Source organism: Agelaius phoeniceus, chromosome 5 (assembly GCF_051311805.1).
Source record: "Agelaius phoeniceus isolate bAgePho1 chromosome 5, bAgePho1.hap1, whole genome shotgun sequence".
NCBI lineage: Eukaryota > Metazoa > Chordata > Aves > Passeriformes > Icteridae > Agelaius > Agelaius phoeniceus.
The window spans coordinates 7,737,521-7,751,736 of record NC_135269.1 but is presented as its reverse complement, the minus strand read 5'-3'; the positions used below and the strand labels follow the sequence as shown (position 1 = coordinate 7,751,736).

General features: G+C 48.4%; 2 protein-coding genes across 4 annotated transcripts in view; one reads left to right on the top strand and one right to left on the bottom strand.

The window, feature by feature from the left end:
• Positions 1 to 6,544, bottom strand: part of TTC38 (tetratricopeptide repeat domain 38) — a 40,723-nt gene extending 34,179 nt beyond the window's left edge. The window contains exons 1-5 of one of the 3 annotated variants that reach the window (XR_013182282.1): positions 6,032 to 6,523; positions 2,360 to 2,437; positions 1,831 to 1,912; positions 1,309 to 1,480; positions 173 to 346 (exon numbers count right to left, since the gene is read on the bottom strand). Coding sequence is in view for 2 of the 3 variants with exons in the window: in XM_054631485.2 (XP_054487460.2) it covers positions 173 to 346; positions 1,309 to 1,480; positions 1,831 to 1,912; positions 2,360 to 2,437; positions 6,032 to 6,055 (530 nt within the window). In the remaining variant the exon portion in view is untranslated. Of the gene's footprint in view, positions 1 to 172; positions 347 to 1,308; positions 1,481 to 1,830; positions 1,913 to 2,359; positions 2,438 to 5,803; positions 5,866 to 6,031 lie in introns of those variants that run through there. The other 2 variants (XM_054631485.2, XM_077178254.1) reach the window with 2 other exon arrangements.
• Positions 6,379 to 12,642, top strand: PKDREJ (polycystin family receptor for egg jelly). Its single transcript, XM_077178250.1, has one exon. It carries the CDS (start codon positions 6,387 to 6,389, stop codon positions 12,525 to 12,527), a length of 6,141 nt encoding a protein of 2,046 aa, XP_077034365.1. The 5' UTR covers positions 6,379 to 6,386; the 3' UTR covers positions 12,528 to 12,642.
• The last annotated feature ends 1,574 nt before the right edge of the window (positions 12,643 to 14,216 follow it).

The window sequence follows — 14,216 nt, the reverse complement described above, 5'->3', positions numbered from 1 at the left end:
TCACCAACAGTGTCAAGAGGGATACACGTTCTATCCGTGGTCAAGTTTGATTAATTTCTAGACTCTTGATTTTTGTCTACATGTCTTATTTCCAAAAGATCCTGAACTTTTAAAAACCACATAGTCCTTGCACACCAGGTAAAGAGCAATTTCCAAGTGAAGCATGACTCACCTGCTCAGTGGAACATCACGGGTCCAGAAAGGATAAACACGGGCAACAGAATCTCGCATCTGGCGTTGGTATCCCAGGTAGAAATAAGTGTCATGGGAAAATTTGAGGGCCAGCAGATCAGTGGGGTGGCTCTGCAGAATCTGCTCCCATAGATCACAAGCTTTTGGAAGTTGGCTAGAAATAAAAAAAATATTTCCATCACCGAAAGAGGGGACACACGCCTGCCCCTACTGTTAGTCCTGAACTCAAACTATGCTGAAATAGAAAATTCATCACCAAATGACTTCTTGTCTTCCTTGAAGGAATTCTTTAGTCTTTTCTAAGATAATAATAGGATTATCTTCATTTGGCACCTTCTGAGAAATCTTATGAAAGAAATAGTGTTGGGTTACACCAAATCACTGTAACACACAAGGAAAATGAAACAAGCTTAAACCATAAACCTAAAAATTTTCCTCCAGGGTTGAATAGTTCCTAGAGGGACCCACCATAATTAATGGAACTTTGGATGTAAAAAGACGCCTTCTCTCTCCTTTGTGGGAATCAAACCCAGTGGCAGGGCCTCAGTAGCTTACTCATTTCCTTTGCTGAGATGTGAGGCAAATCCATGCTTGCCCAATTGTTTGGCAAACAAATAATGAAAGTGAATCATTAGCCCATATGTTCTGCAGTTCATACAGATTTATCATATGGAATGAAGGAGTGTGCCTCTACAGCACACAGTGTGACACTCTTACCTCCCTGTTTTACAGGGAAAATAGGTTTTGACATAGGGAGACAAGAGAGATAAGTCTGTAATTTTCTGTCTGTGCATCTGAGTCTGTACCCTACTGCAGAAAAATACTTCATTTCCTAGTTCTAAACCACACTGATGGATCTGTTGCACATTTTAAACTTGGAGTGCTTAACACTAGGAAGTGGTGGCAATAGAGCACTTTACTTTCTACAGTGCTGCTCACCAGCTAGACATGGCACTTGGGGTGAAGAGAGAAATTCAGGGACAATCTGTGACATCTCACCCTGATCCTCTGCTAGAGGTCAGCCACCACGACACACTGCTACTGCCAACCTTCACTTCACTGCAGCAGACAAAGGAACTCTTGCCAGCCCCTCGAGCAGGGTGACACAGGACTCACCCCCTGGCAAACACGTCCAACGCCGACACATGAAGCCTCTCCCGCTCTGTCAGTGGCTGTGACTCGGAAAGTGCCACCATGGCTCTCACGGCGCTGTCCAGCTCCCTGTCGAGCCTCACGGTCCTGCCAGTGCCAATCAGCTCCAAGCCATTGGCAATGACATGTCCCATTGCTGCAGGAAACAGCACAGCACCAGCTGAGCTCACGGCAGAGCCTTCAGCTCCACAAAACACCAGAGGAGCTGAGCGTTTTCAATAAAGCTGACTTGTGGACACAGGGGTCTGGAAGTCTCCCAAGCCTAAAGTTCTCAGAAGGTTTTCATGACAGCCACTCAAATATTATGTGAAATGAAAAGAAAAAAAACACCACACAAAAGCATTCTGCCTGCTCTACAGTTTGAGGAAGTTTTACAGAATTCTATAAATTATCACCTTCCCCTTGAATAAACCAAGTCAGTTAAATACTAAGACAACAGGCATTAACCCAGCACTTCCAATGCTCAGAATCAAAGGTTATACTCACTAAAGTTTGGATCTGCTGCTTTTAGCTTGGAGAGACATCCTTCAATACCTCCAAGGCTCTCATTATTGGTCCAAGTTGCATACTATAAGAGAGGCAGAGCAAGAGAGGGTGGAGAAATCCTCTATGATAAGGAGGATTTTTTCTTTTTGTTCTCACAGACACTTAAAATTCAACAGCAAGGCAAATGACTAAAAGACAAATGTTGCATTCTGGAAGGTTTAGTGTAGTAAAAAGCCAGAAAAACTGGGGTTTAATATATTTCAGTCACCAGCAGAACCAATTACTCTGGATTTCTAGAGGGTTTTTGGCTGATGTGTTGGCATCAAGTGGAATGAGCTCACTGGCTGAGGTTTTCACCATGGCTGCAGCATCTGGTACAGCCCTCTGCTAAAAGCTGCAGCCAGTTAAAGGCTGAACTCCTGTGGTGGCCTCATTTTGAGGCTCTCCCAGCTGATAAGAAATTTAAGTATCAGCTACAGTAAAGAGTGTTCCATGCACGAGTCCCTTTGAATCCCATTTTCAGTCATACCTGTGTCAGCACAGCATCAAAGAGCTTACAGGCTTCATTGCTGGTCGTGGACAGGACAAGTCCAGCATCCTGCCAGGCCTGCACAACAAACAAACACAAACGTGCTCCTTTTACACCCTCATCTTCCTGACACTGACAGATGTTCAAAATGAAGCTGTTCTGGTATTTTCATCCCCTGTGCACTTTTAAAAAGAAAAGTTGGAAGCACAGTGTGAGGCAGAAACAAACCTTTTGTTCAGTTGCAGTTACATCAACACTCAATTAGTTGGAGCTAATAGTGAGACTAAAGAAGCCAACAAGTACCAGAAGATCTCGATGGGTTGCCCCAGCACCTGTCATTCTGAATTCTTTAGAGCTGTTGGTGAGTTCCTCTGCTACAGGCACACCTCGTGTGAAGTAGAAACATGGTAAAATAAAACCCTATAATCTATAAATCTGTAATCTTCTTCAAACAATAATGTTCTTCTGAATCAACTTGCAGACCAAACAGCCTGGCAGAGCAAATCCACTCAGTCTCTGGAGTTAACCAACTGAAAATTTGGATCACACATTTATACACACAAGCCTAACAACAGTAAGAACATGGGAAATGGATAAAGCTAAAAAGCAAAACAGAATTGGGCTGCCACAGTTTCTAGCAGCATAACATGACTGAGGCACAACATCTCCTGGCTGACTGTTGGCAAATGAGCAGAGTTCATTTGAGAAGCTGCCCCGATCACTTCAGCATTACTTTAATGCAGTACACAGAATATGGAAGATAGACAACTATTATAAAAACAGACCTGGGGCAAGCTAATTCAGATTTCTCCTAATGGGGGCTTAGTCCTTCCTGATGCTGCAAGAATTCAGCTCTTCTCATTTTACACTTAAAAGCATTTCCTAGCTATAATAATCCGTCAAAATTTTTAAGCAACCCAGCAAAGACAACTTTGTTAATATATCCTAAAGCTTTCCCACTGTGATTGGATTAAAGGCTCACATTCCAACAGCTAAAGCAACTGAGTCTTCAAATTACATGCCTGAAAGACTAGACCTGAATCTAAAATTACACATTTTCTTTAAAATTCATACTACATCCACAATACTGAAATTGGCTGGAATAAACTTCCTAACACAATTTGAAGCACTAGGAAGCAGGCATTTGTTATCTGTACAGGACACACTCTGCTCTGTGGGTGTGGTGAGACTTTGCAACAAAGTCTTTCTTTATCCACCATAATCATACATATTTATTAATACATGCTTCTTATCTAATACACAGAACTAATTCCTAGAATGAATTTTCATGCATCTTCCTCCTGTTGGAAGTTCTTTTCTGGACCTGGAGAGTCATAAAAAGGGGTCTCTGGTGGTCATATTCACTGAATGCTTTGATATTAAAGGTGACCTTTCCTTGAACTTTTTCTTTGGTCATGTGCTATTGTTTCTGAGTTATGTAACTTGGCAAAAAAACACTGCAGTCCTTCTTATCTGTTTCTCCACTGGTTCCAGCCATGTTTATAATCCTGTGTGCATACCTTTAAACCTTTATCTTTTATATATATATACATTTATTTATAAATATATCTTTATAGGTTTATATATACCTACATAAACCTTTATCTTTTATATATATATCCCTTTATCTTTTTTTGCCAGTTAGTCTTTAAGCTCTATTCAGCAGCCTCATGGGAGCTGAAAATTTTTATTCTCTATGCCATTTATCACCCAGAAAAAGAAGAAAGAGAAAAGCCAAGCAGGTAGCAAGGTTAGGCTTGCTACTTACTGGCTATCTTCCATGGTGCCCAGCAAAGTAGGCCAGGAGCCACCCTCAGCATCAGTCATCAAAAACAAGCTTCCTTTGGAGCAGGTCTCTGCATCACTGCCTGTTTTACTGTTTTACACAACAGCCTGAGGTGCTTGCCAAGCAGAAAATGATGTCCCATTCTAAGGGGACTTGATGCTGATTCACAAGAATGGAAAAGTCTGTGTGTGAGCACCAGAACAAACCAGCAGAACAAAGGTTAGTGGAAAATGTGCCTGCATCTATCTCTAAGGACACTGCTGATCTAGCTGAGGTATGTGCTATTTCCAGCCACTCTGGAAAGCCTCTGTCCTGCTATGGCTACAGCCCACCTGACTCACTGGAAACTCCCACTCTGGCAACAGGAGAATGGCAGCAAGACTGTGTCACATCAGGGATGCCACTACTCTGTGCCACTGCTAGCACATCAGGACAATGGGCTACAGGGAGGAACCATCCCACAGCAGCTTCTGGCTCCTAAGAGATGTAAAAGATGTGTTCCAAACCTAATCTGTCACTGCCAACTGAGAGCTAAAGAACTACTGGGATCACAGAAAAGGCAGCACCCCTTGTCCTCTAGGACATACATAAGAGGTCCTGCCCAGACTACTGGAACACTCAGGTCCTGGGGCTTCTCTCTAGCGAGTTATCAGACTGTGACTGAAGAAGTCCAGGAGGGAGTGTGAGTGGGCAAAAATCAGCTTCAAGAGTCTGTAAGGATCATCAGTTCCCCTTCCCACAGAGGCTCCCTTTGGGTTCTCTTATACTGATCTCCCACAGCCCTCCCTCTAACTCCAGGAGAGAGTCTTTCCTCTTGTATTAGAGAGTCATGGCCTTTGCTCTTCTCACTGCTTCTTGGTGTGACCAAAGCCCTGCCCTTTCCCCTGCTCTAAGATTAGAGTTCAGTCATGAGATCTGCTGACTGTTTATTTGTATTTTCTCCTCTGCTAGAATCTTAGCTGGCTCTGAGAATTGTGCTCTCTGTGGGCTGCAGTTGGCACCTACTGAACTCCTTGCGTGACAGATCCCCAAAGCTCTGTCAACCACGCACCTCTCACACAATCTTCAAGACTTTGTTTTAACCTGCCACTGCCCTAATTAACCAAAACACAACCATAAAAGGAGTTTGTCAGAAAGAGAGCACTCAAATTACTTAATCAGTAAGCAGCTCCCGCAGGTTGCACCCTTTGACCCGAGGCTGATTTAATCGAAGGCCTGACCCACTTCTGAGGCCCACGGAGGGGGCAGGTGGGTGCCGTGGGACCCCTGCGCTGGGAACAAGACCCAGAAATGCTCACATATGGGTCAGTTTCCCCGGTAGAAAAGATGGGTGAAGGAGAAGCCCTTTTCCAGATCCCAACAGAGCAGCTTCCCTCCTCCGGAACCCACCCGAGTGTATGAAGCTGAGCTCCAGCCTCAGCGAGCCCGGCTCAGCTCCCCGCCCGCCACAGCCCCAAAGCCCGTCACAGCCCCCGGGACCCCACGGAGGCCCCCGCCGGCCCTGGGCACAGGGGACGGGCAGGACCGAGCCGCGCTGGCTCGGCGCCTCAGCGGTGCCGTCCCCCCGCAGCCCCTCATCCTGCCGTCCCCCCGCAGCCCCCTAGCCCCGTCCGCCCTCACGCCGCCAGCCGCTCGCAGCCTCCCAGCCCTGCCCTCACCTTGCAGTCCCTCAGCGCAGCCATGGTCCCCCCGCAGCCCCCCAGCCCTGCCCTCACCTTGCAGTCCCTCAGCGCAGCCATGGTCCCCCCGCAGCCCCCCAGCCCTGCCCTCACCTTGCAGTCCCTCAGCGCAGCCATGGTCCCCCCGCAGTCCCCCAGCCCTGCCTTCACCTTGCAGTCCCTCAGCGCAGCCATGGTCCCCCCGCAGCCCCCCAGCCCTGCCCTCACCTTGCAGTCCCTCAGCGCAGCCATGGTCCCGCTGCAATCTCGCCGCTCCGCGGCTCCGACGCGAGCGGGGGCGGGGCCGCCAGCGGCGCGAGCGGCGGGCGGTGCGTGCCGGGTACGCGCGGAGTCCCCGCGCCGTCGCTGAGGGACGCCAGTCGCAGTTCGGTGGCGATTATTGGCCCCCAAGTCTTTGCTCCTTCTTCCGGCCCGGCCCGGTGTCCGAGGTTAAATAGTGTTCTCACCAGCCGCCCTGCGGAGGAGGCTCTGGTGCCTTCGGGCTGCTGTCCCAGCCGTTGGGTCACCCCAACGAGCAGCCGCGGCAGGCCGCGCGTCCTCCGCCCCGTCCCCTCTGGCCGCGATGGCCGCGCTCCTCCTTCTCCTCCTTCTGCAGCTGCTCGCCTGCTGCCGCCGGGGCTCGGCGGCGTCTCCTGTCCGTCTCCAGCCGTCACCCCTGCGGGTCAGCTGCCCGGGCCCTCACGGCCAAGTCTTCCAGCGGCAGGACAACGAGCACAGGGTGTCGTGCCTGTGGAACAGCACCGTGACCCTGCATTACCAGCCCGCCCCAGGAGCAGGGCTGGAGGTAGAGGGGGACGTGGGGCAGCCACCATCCCCACCTTGCTGCCTCTGGTACCTGAACGGGGCCTCTCTGAGGAACATCTCACGCTGGTCAGGCCAGGTGGTACTGCAGACAGAAGCTCCCTCATCCGGGGCTTCCAGCCTTCTTACAGTGCAGTGCTCGTCTGCCTCCTGCGCTGCACCCGAGTGCTTTCACCGCAACGTGAGCGTGGAGATCGCCGAGCAGGATATGCGGCTGTTCGTGCTTTGGCCGCAGACACACGTTATCCAAGCGTGGCAGCCCGTGGAGCTGGGCTGGTGTGCACGCCTCAAGAGTGCTGGCTGGCAGTACCGCTTCAGCAGCCGGGGAGGTGTCCCCTCGAGCCTTCTCCTTCCCAGCAGTGAGCACCAGGACACAACATCACCTGCTGTCTATCCAACAGTTGAGCTGGAACAGACCTGTGCCACCTACTACAGCTACCGCTTGACTGTGCGCTACAGGCACCCCGGGATCCACGTTGCTTCGGTCAGTGTTGAGGAGATGCCTCACATAAGCCTCAACCTCTCTCTCAAGGTGGAGCCTGACTTGGTGCATGTCCTCAGTGTCAGCTCCAAGCTCCTTAGTGTTCCTCAGCAGCCCCTCAGCTTGTCCTGGTGGCTTCAGCCCCTTACCCTGAGTACACTTGCCTACAGACTGGTGGACACACAGGCTATAGGAGGTTGGCTCTGCTCCTACAGTTCATTTACACTGCCAAGCAACTTCTGTGCCATTTCTACACCTCAGAGCCTGGATGAGATAGTGGTGGCCAGCGTTTATTTCCATGTTGATGGAAAGAGGTTTGAGGAATTGATGGGGGAACTGCACCTGCTCAATGGTACCTTGAGCTTAACTGCTGGCAAAGAAACTCCCATACGTGTCGACCTTTGTCCAGGGAAGACCAAGAGCAGCACTTACATTTTCAGGTACAGCCAGGGAACATTTTACACATCTAAAGACAACAACAGCACTTTTTCCACAGATTGTCCCAACACACACACTGTGTTCTACCAATACAAGGAGCTCTCCTACTTACTCACTATAGAGTTTCTGGCCTTACAGTGGTACAAGTTCAAAATGTACCTTTATATGAATCAGAAGAGGGCTTTGATTAGGTCACTGGCAGAAAGAGACCTTGACATCCACGTTTTCAGCAGTGCCCGTCCTTCTGTTCTGCAGAACTTTAGTTATTTAGTGTGGTTTATCCCTACACAACATCCGATGCTTCAGTGCGAGTGGACCTTCTATCTGCAGCTTTTTGGCACAAAAAAAGACCATATTGTCCAGAGAAGCACATACACATACAATGACCACGTAAAAAATGCCACGCGTTTTGTCCGTCGCTCTACTTTACCCTTTGATGCAGAGAAATACACGGGGTTTGTGGCAAAAGTGAACTGCACCAGCAGTGCACCTACACCGGCTCTTTTAAGTGTCAGGGTCAACAACCGCACTGCAAAAACCATAGAAGCACCAGTGGTTTGTAAGCAAAAAAATTGTAGGATACTCAGGTGTTGGATTCAGAGACCTACTCCCAGATCCATTATCTTGTACAAGAAAAGGGCATTAGAATTTTTCCTCTTTGTCAAGCTGAACGTAGACTGCGACATTGGCATATCTATCAGGCCTCAATGGCAAGTCTATCCTGCCGTGGACACAAAAACTGAGCCGGACTGGTCAAAGCCAGTAAACACTTCGAGCATGTTTGGCGTAAGAATGATACATTTAACTGTTCCCGCTAATAGTTTAGATTATGGGTTGTATCTGTTTTATTTCACTGCTGAGGTAGTCCCAGTTAGGACCTCAATAGTCCTCAAGGCCCATGATATGATTTATGTTCAGATTGAGAGAGCTGATCTAGTGGCAAACATCTCAGGAGGCTCTGTCCGCACAGTGAAATTTTCTGATAGATGGACTCTTGATGGTTCTGCATCCTCTGATCCTGATTCAGAGGAAAGACCATTGATATTTACTTGGTACTGCACTAAAGACTTAGCAGACTATAAAACCATGAGATTCAAATGGAAAAACAGATGCCATCCATTCCAGAAGGATTTGAGATGGATAACACCCTCAGGTCCCATTCAAACAATACCACCAGAATACCTCCCAGGAAGCACCTTATACTACTTTCGCCTGGTGATTCAAAAGGGCAGAAGGATGGCTTATGCTGATCAAGTTATAGAAATAGATCCTGGCCCTCCACTCGTTCTGGATGTGAAATGCCTTGAAAACTGTGGTACCAGTTTAATTCCAACAGAGAGATTTGCCCTATCTGGAAAATGCTCAAACTGTAAACCGAGCAACAAGCCATTATATCACTGGTCCCTTTTTTCAGACACCTCTAATGAAATTGATTTTGATTGGGATTCCAAAACATCAACGGGGAGGTCTGGGGCTTACCTGTCTATACATGCTATGACTTTCATAAAGCCTCAATATCCAACCTACATACTTCACTTAAGCGTAACTACCTGGGATGGTAGGTCCACCTCCTACAGAAGACCCTTTGCAGTAAATACTCCACCTCAGGATGGCAGGTGTAACATCAGACCCCGCTACGGGTTTGCCTTTCAGACAAAATTTGTTGTTAAGTGTAGAGGATTTTCTGACAGCCATTTACCTCTGACATATAAAGTGATAGTAGCTTCCAACATACCCCAGACTACCACAGTAAGTTCTGTGGTGGAAAACACATTTGGCACAATTCTGTACTTTGGTTCTGAGCCTAAAACTCCTCCATCTTTTCTCCCAGTTGGAATGCCCTCTCGTTGGTACCGTTTGACAATTCACGTTCAAGTCCGTGATGCGTTCAGGGCATTTACCCAGGTGAGTTTACGTGCCTATGTGAGGAGGCCACTTAGAGCTCAATCCCTTGTACGTGTGTTTCATGACCTGCTGGATTCAGCAAGCCATTTAAGCGTGTCCACATCTGCTCAGCAAATTGGTGATCGTCTTAGAGCTGGTTATTTGATTTATCTTGCAGCCTCACTCTTAAACTCTGTTAAAACCATACCAACTGTCCAGCTCCCCCAGGCTCACCTTCGGGAAACTGTGGTTAAAGCAGCCTTGAATATTTCAGTAAATAGCATCATGGAAATCAACCAAGTAGTGGCTGTTATTTCTGAAATCACAGAGTCAGTTGAGAAAATGAATGTTAGGTCACAAGACCTTGCCATTGGGAAACTGACAGAAGTAACAGGAATTCTGAAGAGACAGAGGAGTCAGATCCATTGGTCTGAGGGAGCAGAAATTCAGACCAGTGGAATACTAAGATGCTTGTCCAATGTCCTAAGAGCTGATCTTCTGCATCTCAAGAATGTCAGTGCAAATGGAATTCAACATGTTTTCTCCATCATGGAAGGTGTAACAGAGGTAGTTTTCTGGGGAAAAGTCCCTGAAGAAATAGAAACTCTAATAGAAACAGAACACTGGAATATCACTCTGAAGAAAAATGAAGCCTGGAACATTACAAATTATTTGCCTGAAACAGACACCTGCCACAATTGTTTTTATCCAATAATGAGAAGAGGAAATGTTTCAGGAGTGGCGCCGGACACCGTGTTTTCTACTGCCGTTTTTGAATTTGATGACAGCCCCTTCCCATGGTTAGGTTACACATCAGATATTATATCAATGGTCATGGGGTTTAAAATGGCAGAGACTAAGACTGATGGGGATCTAGTTCCATTCATGCCTGAAAGAGCAGACGCTTTTCTTGCCAGGAAAGGTGGAGTTGCTACTTTTAATTTACTAATGGGACCCGATAAAACACAAACTTACACAACTGGAGGATTTCATTTTGAGATCAATGAAACTGCCACGAGCATGTACTTCCAGATCATGACAAAATTAAAAGTTACTTTCAAGGTGCTGATATTTACAGGTACCAATCTTACTGGCGCTCAGCCCGTGGCCTCATTTATTGCTTTTCACAACATGCAAACAGTTGCAAGTGGAAATGAGACAATCATTGATGACTGTAGCGTTAAAGGTCCCTATATAGTCTGTCTCCCAAAGTCCCTGCTGGTAGACATAGTGCAGAAAGGTGGTGCAGACACTCAGAACATCACTGTTGTCTTGAAGACACACTATATCTTAAGGTACCCAAACCAGAAAATGGTGAGCATATACATTTTTAATGACCAGTGCCTATTTCTGAATGGGATTGAAAATGAGTGGAGCAAAGAGACATGTGTGATTGGTCCCCTGACCAACTGGGAGAAGGTGCACTGTATCTGTGTCTCCATGCGGCGTCGCAGGAGTGTGTCAGCCCTTCCAGCACCCAGCATCAGGTTCCTGGCAGCCAAAGTAGTAGTTCTTCCCAACACAGTAGATCTGGGGAGAAACCTGATAGCAGACATACCTAAAAACCCACTGACCCTCATAATAGTGCTCTGTATTTTTATCATCTTCTTGCTTTTGTGCTGCTGGGCTATAAGAAGAGACAGGGCTGAGAGGGAGATCAAGTACATTATCGTTCTGCCAGACAATGAGGCCTCTGATGATGGGAGCTTTTTGGTCACTCTGTACACAGGCAGTCGCTGCAATGCTGGGACCAAAGCAGAGGTCTTCCTGCAGCTCATCGGCCAGTACGGCAGGAGTAAATTCCGTTGTTTATGGCACCAGCCTTCTCCAGCTTTCCAACGGGGAAGCATTGATTGCTTTCTGATAACTACTAAGAAAAAATTGGGAGATATTAGTTCCTTCAAGGTCAGGCTCAATAACGATGGCATATCTCCAACCTGGTTCTTAAGCAGAGCTGAAGTTGAGGACATGTCCACCAGGAAGGTCTGGTTCTTTCTGTGCAGAAAATGGCTTTCCCTTGACAAGAACGATCCCTCACGAGCCTTGAAATTTTCTGTCACAGACCCCCAGACACCTCTACCCAAAATCGACTATTTTCTTATTCATTTTAACAGGAGACTAACAGAGTACCATCTGTGGCTCTCAATTTTTGCTCCTGTTAACGCTGGGGCTTTCACCAGGTTCCAAAGGTTGTGTACATTTTTAGCAGTACTATTATTCACCTTGCTTGTTAACATTATGTTCTTTAATGCTGGAAAGGATGACGAAGCTCCAATATACCTGAGGTATATGAGATCAATATCAGTAGGAATTGAATGTGCTTTGCTTACCCTCCCTGTGGAAATGTTAATAATTGTCTTATTTAAGTATTCCCAGAAGGATCCTCCTCCTGTTGTGACTAAGATGTACCCAAAGGTAGATTCTACGTACTGGAATAATTGCATAGTATCTGAAAAAGATGCAAATGTAATTGACACACAGGAGGAGACGACATCTGTGAGCTCCCCTCAGGTGGGTAAAACGCCCCAGAAGTCAGGTTCCAGTTTCCTAGAAGGGAGCATCTTGTCCAAAGTCAGGAGACTAAGCACTACCATCAGGCAGCTCCGCAAGATCCCGGACAGCGAGCCCTTGCTGTGGTGGTGGTGTGTCCCTGTGGCCTGGGGCCTGGTTCTCACCATAACCGTGCTCTCATCCTTCTTCATCGTGCTCTATGGTTTGTCCTACGGCTACCAGACTTCCCGAGAGTGGCTCATAGCATCTGGAACTTCCTTTCTTCAGAACGTGTTTTTCAATTCAATTCTGAAATCCTTACTTTTCACAGCTATGAGCACAATTCGTCCAAGATACTGTGAAGATATCAGATGGGTAACTCGGGAAAAGCATGTGGAGATTAACTCAGCTGAAGAAACTCAGAGCACAGGTCATCGAAGACAGTCTGAAGATACCAGATGGGCAACTCAGGAAAAGCCTGTGGGGACTAACTCAGCTGAAGAAACTCAGAGCACAGTTCGTCCAAGATACTCTGAAGATACCACATTGGAAACTCAGGAAAAGCCTGTGGGGATTAACTCAGCTGAAGAAACTCAAAGAGATACTTGAAACTTGCTGATTTCAGAGGCACCAAACAATATCAGCATTTGGAAGCTGATGAAAGAAAACATGCTGAGAAGGGCAAAAATTAAAATAAATGCACTTATTTTCATGAAAGGTTTCATCCATCACCTTGTCTTTTTAACACTGCTATTAAATTTTCCACTGCATATTCCACTGAGAATGCCAACAGTTTCCACTACAGCCAGTGCCTGAATAGAAGCTGCTTTCAAAATACTTCTCCCACCCAACTTCTGTGGCTAAGCATGACCTTGCATCTCACGGCAGTATCAACTCCTCTGCTCAGCTCGCAGAGGTGATGCCCGAGGAGCCAGCGCCGTGCTGAGCATGGCTCTCGCCTCCGGCTGAGCACATGCTGATGTAAGAGCAAAAAAACATACCCTGAGGGCTGGAAACACTGGCGTGTCCATCCCGGGACCGGCAACGCCGGGGTGTCCATCCTGAGGGCTGGGGACACGCGGGGAACGCCGGGGTGTCCGTCCTGAGGGCTGGGGACACGCGGGGAACGCCGGGGTGTCCATCCCGAGGGCTGGGGACACGCGGGGAATGCCTGGGTGTCCGTCCTGAGGGCTGGGGACACGCGGGGAACGCCTGGGTGTCCGTCCTGAGGGCTGGGGACAGGCGGGGAATGCCTGGGTGTCCCCCTCAGCCGGAGCAGGGCGTGAGGGAAGGCAGGAGGCGTTCGCGGGCGCACAGCGCCCCCTGCCGGCCGCCCGGCGCCCCCTGTGAGGGAACGGGAACCAGGAACGGGGAAGGGGAATCGGGTACGGGACCGGGAACAGGGAAAGGGGTAGCCCCGGTAAATGGGTGGAAAGTGGGCCCCGGAGGGAACTGAAGCCGGCGGGAAACGGGAATCGGGAGGCAAACGGGAGGAACGGGAAATGGGGGTTGAGGATGTGGGGGCGCAGAGACACAGGAACCGGGAATGGGGAGCAATGGGAGCTGAGGAGGGACCGAGGAATGGGAGACGGGGCGAAAGGAACTGGGAGCTCCGCGTAGGGGTGGAAACGGGGACCTAGGGAGGGCCTGAGGGAGCTGGGGACCGGGAATTGTGGGGCGAAGGGGAGCCGGGCAGAGAACCGCGATCCGGGCGGGGAACGTGAGCCAGGGGAGGGGGAACCGGGATCCGGGCCGGGGAACCGGGAGTGAGGGAGGCCGGAGCTGCCGGCCGGGCACTGCCGAGCGGGAAACACGGTTTCCGAGCCATAGGCCACTGTCTTCCAGCTCCAGGCACCTTGGAGCCAAAGAAGTGGATCTGGGCACTGGTAGTTAGTAAGGATATAGAACTATATTCTTACAAATGAAATGGCATGCTATATGTAAACAAAATTTAAGACCTTCATGCTTCTGGGCGCCGTACCAGAAATATTTTCCTCATGCCTTAACTTCCCATGTAAATTACGGTCAAAGAGCTGTTACAATAAAAGCATTAGTGATACCTTGTCTCACTTTGTGTCGTGCCTCAAACACAGTCTGTGATCTCTACAAATATGACAAGGTTGTGTCAAGAGCCCGATGAAGGCTCCCCTGAAAGTTTTATTCTGCCCAGATGCAACAGTCTGAGGTTGTTCAGGCCAAAGATGGTTTTTGTTTGAGGAGAGTTGTAGGGAAATACTCAGATTCTGCTGGTAAAGGGACTTGTAATGGAGATGTGCTCCCCAGGCTGGTTGAGATACC